This window comes from Physeter macrocephalus, unplaced genomic scaffold, assembly GCF_002837175.3.
Source record: "Physeter macrocephalus isolate SW-GA unplaced genomic scaffold, ASM283717v5 random_991, whole genome shotgun sequence".
Taxonomy (NCBI): Eukaryota; Metazoa; Chordata; class Mammalia; order Artiodactyla; family Physeteridae; genus Physeter; species Physeter macrocephalus.
This window is the reverse complement of record NW_021146950.1, coordinates 1-10,268: the sequence shown is the minus strand read 5'-3', so window position 1 is coordinate 10,268 and position 10,268 is coordinate 1. Positions and strand designations below refer to the sequence as shown.

General features: G+C 52.0%; 1 protein-coding gene across 1 annotated transcript in view; it reads left to right on the top strand.

Annotated features, from left to right (window-relative positions):
- Positions 1-8,804, top strand: part of RPS6KA1 (ribosomal protein S6 kinase A1) — a 22,570-nt gene extending 13,766 nt beyond the window's left edge. The window contains exons 17-21 of the mRNA XM_028487237.2: positions 5,602-5,763; positions 6,007-6,083; positions 6,365-6,482; positions 7,390-7,527; positions 7,866-8,804. Of these exons, the coding sequence (XP_028343038.1) occupies positions 5,602-5,763; positions 6,007-6,083; positions 6,365-6,482; positions 7,390-7,527; positions 7,866-7,988 (618 nt within the window). The 3' untranslated portion in view covers positions 7,989-8,804. The remainder of the gene's footprint in view (positions 1-5,601; positions 5,764-6,006; positions 6,084-6,364; positions 6,483-7,389; positions 7,528-7,865) is intronic.
- The last annotated feature ends 1,464 nt before the right edge of the window (positions 8,805-10,268 follow it).

Genomic DNA, 10,268 nt, shown 5'->3' with positions numbered 1-10,268 from the left:
CCGCTGAGCCTGCGCGTCCGGAGCCTGTGCTCCGCAACGGGAGAGGCCACAGCAGTGAGAGGCCCGCGTACCGCAAAAAAAAAAAAAAAAAAAAAGAATAGTACAAGGGATGTACACACCACTATATTGAAAATGGATAACCAACAAGGACCTACTGTATAGCACAGGGAACTCTGCTCAATATAATATAAAAACCTAAATGGGAAAAGAATTTGAAAAAGAATAGATACGTGTATATGTATAACTGAATTACTTTGCTGAACACCTGAAACTAACACATTGTTAATCAACTATATGCCAATATGAAATAAAAAGTTAAAAAAAAAAAAAGAATAGTACAAGGAAAAACATTTCCCTTTAAGATTCACCAAATCTTATTTGGTTTTTTTTTGGCCGAGCCACACGGCATGGGGGATCTTAGTTCCCTGACCAGGGATTGAACCTGCGCCCCCTGCAGTGGAAGTGCGGAGTCTTAACCACTGGACTGCAAGGGAAGTCCCAAGATTCACCAAATCTTTTTTGTTTTTTTTTTTTTTGGCTGTGCCGCATGGCATGCGGGATCTTAGTTCCCCGACAAGGGATCAAAACTGGGCCCTTGACCGTGAGAGCGTGGAGTCCTAACTACTGGACCGCCAGGGAAGTCCCTGTCCCACATTCTGCATGTGTCTGTTTGCTTCCTCGTGGCATCATTTTAATTGTTTCTCTATTGCCTGTATTTCCTGTAAACTGCAAGGTGCTCCAAAGTCTTAATTAGATTTAGCTTCCACTTCTTTTTGGGAGCAAGGAGTCAATAAACACTCCGTGGGAGGCACAGTGTACTTCACAAAGCGTCGCGTCCGTGAGCCAACGTCTCGTTGCCCCGTTAGTCATCAGTCGTGTCAGTGGTCACAGTCTGGGGATGCGTGAATGGGTGGCGGGCGTTGGGTGGGCCTGAGGTGTATCATAAAGGTCCTCACCAACCCTTCATGCAATGGTTTCAGCCTTTCAGGACCTTGGCCTGAATCAATCCTTTCATTAGGGTTTGTAAAAATAAAGTAAAAGTTTTGTGAAAAAGATCTTTACCTCATAACCAGAGCTTCAGTTTGTTTACCACATGTACTGTTAATGGTCGTGTTTGAAGTGGTTTCGTTTTTTGAAATGGCCAATACAAACAGACTGATATGGAAACATGTCAGGTCAGACAGTAAATGTGTTTCCTTTTCCTGTTTCGTTCTCACGTTGAGTACTAGCTAATGTAACCCAAAGAAGGTTTAGAAGACAGAGCTGAAGCAGTGCGTTTCCAGTGGGCCCCCTAAACTCAGAGCAGGGAAGGGCTTTATAGAGTGGGAGCTGCCTCCAAAAGTAGTGAGCCCCTCCATGAGGGGTAGTGAGCTCCAGTACAGACGTCTGCTCGGTGGGGTGTCATGGGAGAATATTGTTTCTTGCGCAGAGAAAATCTTTGGGATTTTGGAATCTATGGGCTTCTAAAGTTTCTGGCCCTTTCCAAATACCAGCGGTAGATGATGAGGAAATGGGAAGCTCTCTTGGAGGTATGTGGAGGGAGATTCTCGGGGCTGATTATACTTTGGCAGCATCTGTGGTCTAGAAGCTGGGAATCTCATAACAGCCGAGGAATGGGAAGGGGCTGACCAGGGGCAGGGTCCACTGGGACCTCCTGTTTGTTTTAATGTATCTTCCTATTGAAATATCACGTAAACAAATCATCATGTATAATTCAATAAATCTTCAAAAAGTGAATACACCCATGTAACCGAGCACCCAGATCAAGAACTGAAGGATTTCCAGTTCCCCCAACCCCCTCGAGCCCCTTCCAGTCCCTGCACCCTCCCCAAGGATAACCATTCTAAGTGAACTTCTAATTTTATATAAACGTACTCTTTCATATCTCACTTCTGCGACTCAGCATTCTCTAAGATTCATCTGCGATGTTGTGTGACTGCAGTTCACTCCTCCTCGTTGCTGTGTGGTTTCTACTGTATGAATAGACCACAATTGAACTGTCCTTTCTACTGTTAATGGACATGGAGTTGTTACCAGTTTTTTGACTGTGACAGATAATGCTGCCGTGACATTCTTACACTTGTCTTTCATGAACACTTGCCCATTTTAACGCTGGGTGTAAACCTAACGGTGGAATTGCTGGGTCATAGTGCAGTGTATATTCATCTTTAGTAGATGTTGCCAGTTTTTCAAAGTTGTTTTACCTACTTACACTCCTCCCAGAAGCGTGTGAGAGTTCTGGTACCCTCCAACACTTGGTATTTTCCATCTTTTTTTTTTTTTTTTTTTTTTTTGCAGTACGTGGGCCTCTCACTGTTGTGGCCTCTCCCATTGCGGAGCACAGGCTCCGGGCGCGCAGGCTCAGTGGTTGGTATTTTCCATCTTTTTTTTTTTTTTTTTTTTTTTGCAGTACGTGGGCCTCTCACTGTTGTGGCCTCTCCCATTGCGGAGCACAGGCTCCGGACGCGCAGGCTCAGTGGCCATGGCTCGTGGGCCCAGCCGCTCTGTGGCACATGGGATCCTCCCGGACCGGGGCACGAACCCGTGTCCCCGGCATCGGCAGGCAGACTCTCAACCACTGCGCCACCAGGGAAGCCCTTCCATCTTTTTAATCACAGCCATTCTAGGAGATGAGGAATGGTATCTCATAGTGGTTTTAATTTGCATTTTCCTGATGACTGATGAAGTTGAGCCCCTCTTCGTGGGTTTATTGCCATTTGGACAGCCTCTTTTATGGAATGTCTGTTCAAGTCTTTTGTGCATTTGAAGAAATTGGGTTGTCTGCCTTTTTCATCTGTTTTGCAAGAGTTCTTTGTTTAATAGGTGGGCCCTTTCAGGTCTCTTGCTTCACTCATATTGTTTCTGTAAGGGCCCCAGCATGCCGGGGACAGCTTGTCTGAGAACTCAGCAGGGCTTCACACTTTGACTTCTCTGTTTAGCCAGATGATTTATGTAGGAGAACTTCACCCTTTTGTGTGTGTGTGGCTGGTCACAGGCGCCCTAATGCACACCCTCCGATGGCGCTGGTGACGATAGAGGTGCTGCTGTTCTGCCTAGCGCTTTCCACGGGCCAGACAGATTCTAAGCACTTTGCACATCAACTCATTTAACTGTTCCAACGAACCTATGAAGAAGGTATTAGTATTCTTCTGCCCATTTTATAAGTGAGGGAGCTGAGGCTCTGGGAGCTTAAGTAAAAGCCTCATCGCTAAACTGGCCCCCGAGTCTGTGCCCCTAACTTGTGTGTGATCGGATGCTGCTTTGGACAGCATCTGTCCCTTCATTTTCCTACCCTTCTTGTCTTCTAATTTTTAAGGGCTTCTTAACAAGCACTCACTGTATCTTAATGTCCAGCCTGATGGTGGGGCTCAGCCCCAGGGAGTGCTGGCGTTACTATGACAGCAGCTGCCATTTTCCAAGCCCTGTGCTAAATATTTCTGGTACATAACTCATATGCTCCTTCCTGTAACCCTGGGGGCCGAGCATTCTTATCAGCCCCATTTTACAGGTGAGAAAACCAAGGACTAAAGAGGATAAGTGACACATCAAGATCACACAGCTACTGCTGGTAAAGCCAGGATTCACACTCTGGCCCATCTGCCTCCTGACTGAAATCACAACTCTGCCAGAGCCACAGCCCGTTGACTCAGTGGCTGCATTTGGCCTCCACAGTGCGGGTGTTTTCTTGTTTGGGATTCGGTTTGGTTTGGTAATTTGGCTGCTTTTGAAACCCGGGCCCGAGCTGCTGTATGATGACTGTCGGCTGGAGTGGGCAGCAGCTGCCCCTTGAGCCTGTTGGCCTGGCTCTGCGGGGAATATGCAAGGACCGTCTCATAAAGCCGACTAACCTGCGAGACTCAGCTGATCTAACCTGCAAGGTCTCTGTGTGTTTCAGAGGTGTGATTCATTCATTCACTGCACAGCGTTCACGTAGCACTTGCTCTGTGCGAGTCCCTGTGCTGGGTGCTGGGGGTGAGCCAGCGTTCCACAGAGAGATACGGCTATTTATGGCTGAAGGAACCCCCACTGGCCTGAGCTCAGGGCGCTGGAGGGATGTGGTGGACAAAGGCTGGAACGGACAGCTGAGCCTTCCACACCAGGATGGGGACTTCAGGCTTTATCTTGCAAGTAGTAGGGAGCCATTGAAGGTCTTTGACAGTGCTCAAGGAGGTACCATGAGCTCATGGGAGGAGGAGAAGGAGGGTGAGAATGAGTTTAGTCTGGGATGTGTTGGGTTTGAGGGTCTGTGCGACTTTCAGTGGTTGCCATCTGGTAAGCAGCTATATGAGCCTGGACTCAGGAAAGCTCTGGGTTAGTGTCAGAGATCTGAGAGTTGTCGATAATTAGGTGATAGAGGAATGACTATGAATAGAACCATGCCAAGGGAGAGGGGGTGGATGAAAAGTAAGTGGAGTGGTTCAGCCCCCTCAGGTTACAGATAAGCAAATGGGGCCAGAGGAAAGTCATTTGCTTAAGGCCTCACTAGTTAAGTGTCATTCATCCATTCATTCAGCAGTTATTTATTGAATACTTTCTTGGTGCTGGGAACTATTCTAAATGCTGGGATGCAGCAGTGAGCAGAACAGCCGTGGAGCTTACATTCCAGTGGGTGGGTTCAGAAGACGATTAAGTAAATATCCAATGGTGGTAAACGCTGTGGATAAAGATAAAGCAGGGTGAGGAGACGAAGGAGTACTGGTCCGTGATTGCTATTTTATATGGAATGGTCAAGGGGAGGCCTCACTGATAAGGTGACATTTGAGCTGAAACCTGAAAGAAATGAGGATGAGCCAGGCAGATGCTTAAGGGAAGAGTATTCCAGAAAGCGGGAACAGCAAGTGCAAAGGCCCTGAGGCAGGAGTGTGCTTGGCATGTTGAAGGAAGAGCAAAGAGGCTGGTGTGGCCAAAGCCAACGGAGCAAGGAGGAGAGTGCTAGAGGACCAGAGAGCGCAAGCAATGTGGGTAGGGGGCAGGGGAGAGATGAGGTGGGGCCATCAGGCCATCGTAAAGACTTTTCCTCTTGAGAGCGGAACCCTTGGAGAGGACGTGATCTGGCTTACATTTAATAGGATCCCTCTGGCTCCTCTGTTTAGAACAGGCTGTAGGGGGTGAGGTCAGAATCAGGAAGACCAGTTAGGAGGGTGTTGCCGTAACCCAGGGGAGGGACGATGGTGGCTGAGATCAGCGTGCTGCCAGGAGGCGCTGAGAAGTGCTTGGGCGCTGGATGTATTTTAATGGTAGAGCCAGCAGAGTTTGCTAATGGATCGATTGAGGAATACGAGAAAAAAAGAGGAATTGAGAATGACTCTTAAGATTGCAACCCAAGCAATGGGAAGGATGGAGTTGCCATTAGGTAAGATTGTGTGACGGCAGATTTGAGGAGCTCCGTGTGGACAGTGAAATTAGAGCTGCCTCACAGACGTTGACCTAGAAGTTTCAAGTCGGCAATACCAGCAGCACTAAGGCCCCTTTGTAGCCCCTTCCCCTCTCAGATTCTGGGTCCTTCTGGGCCCATCTTCTAACTCTCCCATCCCTGGCAGTGGACCTGGGCCACCGGCAGCCTGCCCACGTGGAGAACTGACCCGGGCCCTCTGCCCCCAGGTTGTGCACCGGGACCTCAAGCCCAGCAACATCCTGTATGTGGACGAGTCTGGGAACCCTGAGTGCCTGCGCATCTGCGACTTTGGCTTTGCCAAGCAGCTGCGGGCTGAGAACGGGCTTCTCATGACACCTTGCTACACCGCCAACTTCGTGGCACCTGAGGTGAGTGGCCTGGCCTCCTCAGCTGCAAGAGTGAGGGGACCTGGCACGGGGAGCCTTGTGTCCCTTCCAGAGGCCCCACGCTGTCCAGACCCCGTCTCTGCGGCCTTGGCCCAGGTACCAAGGGAGGATCAGCCCAGGCCTGGGACCCTTGCCCTACCCTTTGGGGAGGAGCAGGCAGGCATATGGGGCCACTCACCACTGCCCCTCAGACTGACCACCCTCCCCTGCCTTCCTTCCTGCCAGGTGCTGAAGCGCCAGGGCTATGATGAGGGCTGTGACATCTGGAGCCTGGGCATTCTGCTGTACACCATGCTGGCGGGGTGAGTACCCCACTGGCCTGCCCCCCTCGGCCCCCCGCCCCTTCCTCCAGCCCTAGTGTAGCTGAAGTGGTGCTTGTCTGATGGGAAAGACTCCGCCCTGCCTCAGGAAGGCCTGAAGACAGGGACATGGCCCTGCCTTTGGGAGCTCCACCTTGAGGAGGAAGCGCCACCCTTGGGAGCACCCCGTCTGAAGCGGGAGACACCGTCCCCCACCCCTCCCCGCCCCTGGCCCCAGGATGGAGGCCAGAGGCTATACCCAGACTGGGTGGACTTTCCCCCAGATACACTCCATTTGCCAATGGACCCAGTGACACACCAGAGGAAATCCTGACCCGGATCGGCAGTGGGAAGTTCACCCTCAGCGGGGGAAACTGGGACACGGTTTCAGACACAGCCAAGGTGAGTCTGTGAGGCCTGGACCCTGCTCATTTAGGAGTTGCGGGGCAGGGTCCCATCCCAGGGCTTTTCAGCATTTCACGAACAGGTGACCTGCAGCCTCATTTCTCCAAGTGGAATGTCCCACAAATCTCTGTTGCCATATTTCTCCAAGTGGAAGATTCCCAGGCAGACTGCCCCCCACACCTTGTTTGGAAACAACTTGGTGATCATTTACTGGCCCTTCCCGTGTTCTGGGCCCTGTAGGGGAACAGAGGGCTGTATCATCACAGCCCCTGCCTTGGGGAAACTTAGTGTGAGGTGAGAGACAGGCTTGCACACAAGGAACAGAGATGCCAGGTGCGGAGAGGCAGGTCCTCCTGGTCAGGGGTACAGGCAGTGGAGACACGAGCAGAGCCCCGGGCCACCGGGCAGAGAGGCCTTCTCAGAGGAGGGGACGTTTGAGCTTTCACGGTTAGCAATGGGTTCCAGTCTTGGGAAGCTCTGCGTCAGACAGAGGTTGAGCCCTTAATGAACAGTACCACCTTGCATTAACCTTATGAGTCAGGTATTTTTGTTATCCCCTTTCTCAGAGGCAAAACTGAGGCTCAGAGAGTTTAAGTAACTTGCCCAGGAGATGCAGTTGATGAGCAGGGCAGTCAGGTTTTGAACCTGCCCAACCCCAGCCTTAGGTTCTTCCCACCTTCCTGCACGGCTTCTAGAAGGTGAAAGAGAAAGGAAACGGCCTTCCACGAAGAAGTCCTGAAGAAGGGCATGTGCTCGGGGAGGCCGTGGAGTGGTGTGGAGAGTGGATCGAAGGGGCCACTGCAAGGGTCCAGGCGGGAGATGGCAGGAGACGGCTGCCTTACAGACACAGCTGTGTGCGCCCCTGCTAGCCCTTCCCACCAACCCCTTCCTGCTGTTCCCCCAGGACCTGGTATCCAAGATGCTGCATGTGGACCCACACCAGCGCCTCACAGCTAAGCAGGTCCTGCAGCACCCGTGGATCACCCAGAAAGACAAGCTCCCCCAGAGCCAGCTATCCCACCAGGACCTGCAGATTGTGAAGGTACAGCCACCCAGGCTGCCAGGCCAAGGTTCCATGGGCAGGGACTTGGGGCGGCAGAGCCAGGAGATGCCATGTGTGTCTCTTCCCAGGGAGCCCCAGTCTGACACGCAGGGGTGTCTACAGTGCACTCATGGCCCCCCTGGTCCTCTAGGGGGCGCAGCCCCTGAGCTCTGAAGCCTCCAGTCTGATGGATGAGGCAGGACTGATGACCATGAAGAACCACCAAGGCGGGATTAACAGGGGTCTGTGGGGGCTGTGGAACACTGGGAGGGGCTGGCCTGGCCCTGGAGCACATGCGCCTCCCACCCTCGGGAACTGACTCCCACCTCCTCCCCCAGGGAGCCATGGCAGCTACGTACTCTGCGCTCAACAGCTCCAAGCCCACCCCTCAGCTGAAGCCCATCGAGTCGTCTATCCTGGCCCAGCGGCGGGTGAGGAAGCTGCCATCCACCACCCTGTGAGGGGCCAGAGCATCCGGGCCGCAGGGCGGTGCTAGCTCGACGGAGGCAGCGTACTTCCCAGAGGGAGCGGGCCTGAGTCACAGGGCCAGAGGGAGCGGAGCCCCGAGGGGGCCCAGATCACCCCGGGGAGGGCGTGAGAAGTGCCTTCTCCTCCCCCAGGACGCACTCTTCTCGGCTCAGGCTCTGCTGGTTGAAATCGATTCACTGTACAAACTCTTGTCTTTTTTTAAGGAAAAAATGGCACCAACCACCATGGATTTTTACAAGATCCATTTGCCTTTCTGGGAGCAGAAATAACCAGTGCAGTCCCAGGAGGGGCACTGAGTCACACTCGGGCTGTCTGTAGCTGAGACTCCTTAGAGCAGCTTTAGGGTCCCCCCTGGGGGGGACCCCTACAATTGGCCATCGGTAGCCATCTGCACCCACCTCCAAGGCAGTCCAGCGTCACCTTCCAGAGCCCTTGGCTGTTTAGCAGAACTTGCTCTATCCCCATCGGCTCCTTTTCTGTTCTGTTCTGTTGGGGGTTCTGGAACCACTTTCTGCTAGAGGAGAGGACCTGTGGCTCCCAGCTCCAGGCACCAGCATCCACATTGGCCGTACCACTGGGGCCTCTGCAGTCAGGTTGGGCAGCCCCTGAAGGAGCATCTGGAAAGCACTTTTTGGCTGACTTCTGCTGGAGTCTGCCACAGAACAGAGTTCACAGGAGGCCTGTGGGGCAGGCCAAGAGGGGCAGGGGCTTTTTTCATTTCTTCCTCAGCTGGTAACTCAGGGTTCATATGTCCACGGCCTTTCTAATAAACTTACAGTTGAGTTGAAGCTCGCTTGTCTCCACTTGTCATCCCTGGATTTGGCCTCCCTCTGCGATTGGGCGTTGAGGACTTTGGCAGGGACAAGTAGTGGGCCAGGGCCGAGTAGCCCGGCTGCTTGGAGCTCAGCTGGGGAGCATGTGGGAGTCCCGCTGGCTCTGCCTACACATTCCTGTCAGGGATCCCAATATGGTATTGACCATAGTAATGGGATTACTAGCCACTAGTGACCAAGCGCCAGGCACCGTGCCTGGGCCTTACATGTATTTCTCATTTAATCTTAACAACCCTGTGAGGAAGATGCTATTATATTATTATCCCTGTTTAATAGATGGGGAAGCCGAGGCTCAGAGGGGGAATGACATTTCCTAACACAATAATTTTTTTCTGAGTACCTATGCTGGCCCTGTTCCAGATGCTGGTGAACCAAGTAGAAAACAAGGTCATCGTTTTCCTGGGTCTTACTTCCAGTGGGGAAACAGACAAGTAAATAAAGGTCAGCTACTGATGAGACATGCAGAGTTAAATTGGGGTGAGAGATGGGGTGATCAGGGAAGGCCTCTCAGGGGGAGGTGACCCACAAGCTGAGATCTGAATGATGAGAAGGGCCCAGCCAGGACCAGGAAGCAGAGGGCAGAGTCAGGACAGAGGCTCCAAGGAGGAAACAGGCTGGCCATGCTCAGGGACTGGAGAGAAGCTGACAAGGCTGTGGCGTCGGGGCCAGGGGTTTGCCTGAGGTGAGGTTCCGAAGGAGGGCAGGGGCCAGGCATGCTGGGCTTTGTAGGCCAGAGTAGAGAGTTAGGATTTAATTCTAGATGAGATGCTAGCTCCTAAAAGAATTTAATTAAGCAGGAGAGTGACACGATTTGATTTATATTTTAAAAAGACCACTCTTAACTAATGTGTAGAGAAATGATGCGGGGAGGGGGCAGGCAAGAAGCAGGGCGGCCAGGTCGGTGGCTTCTGCAGTAGCTCCCACAAGAGAGGAGGTCGCCTGGACTAGGGTGGTGGGAGTGGAGATGGGGAGGGAGTAGACAGGGTCCGGATATGCTTTGGAGGTAAAGTAGACCCCACTTGCTTGCTGTCAGTTTGGATGTAGAGGCTAAGAGAAAAAGGAGACGCACAGATATCTTGTAGGTTTTTGACTTGAGCAGTTGAGTACTGAAGGAGAAGTTGGGGAGGAGCAGGTTTGAGAACTCTGGGAGATGCCTTAAAATATCCAAATGGAGGTGTCAACCAAGAGTTGTAATTAGAAGTCGGAGTTCTGGAGAGAGGTCTGGAATGGAAGTATAAATTTGGGAGTCATTAGTCTGGGGAAAGTTTGTAGAGCCAGGAAGCTGGACTTTCAAAGTGTGGTCCATGGACCGGCAGCATCCGCGTCACCTGGGAGCTTGTTAGAAGTGCAGAATCTCAGGCCCATCCCCAGACCTGCTCAGTCAGAATCTACATTTTAATGAGATCTGCATGTGATTTG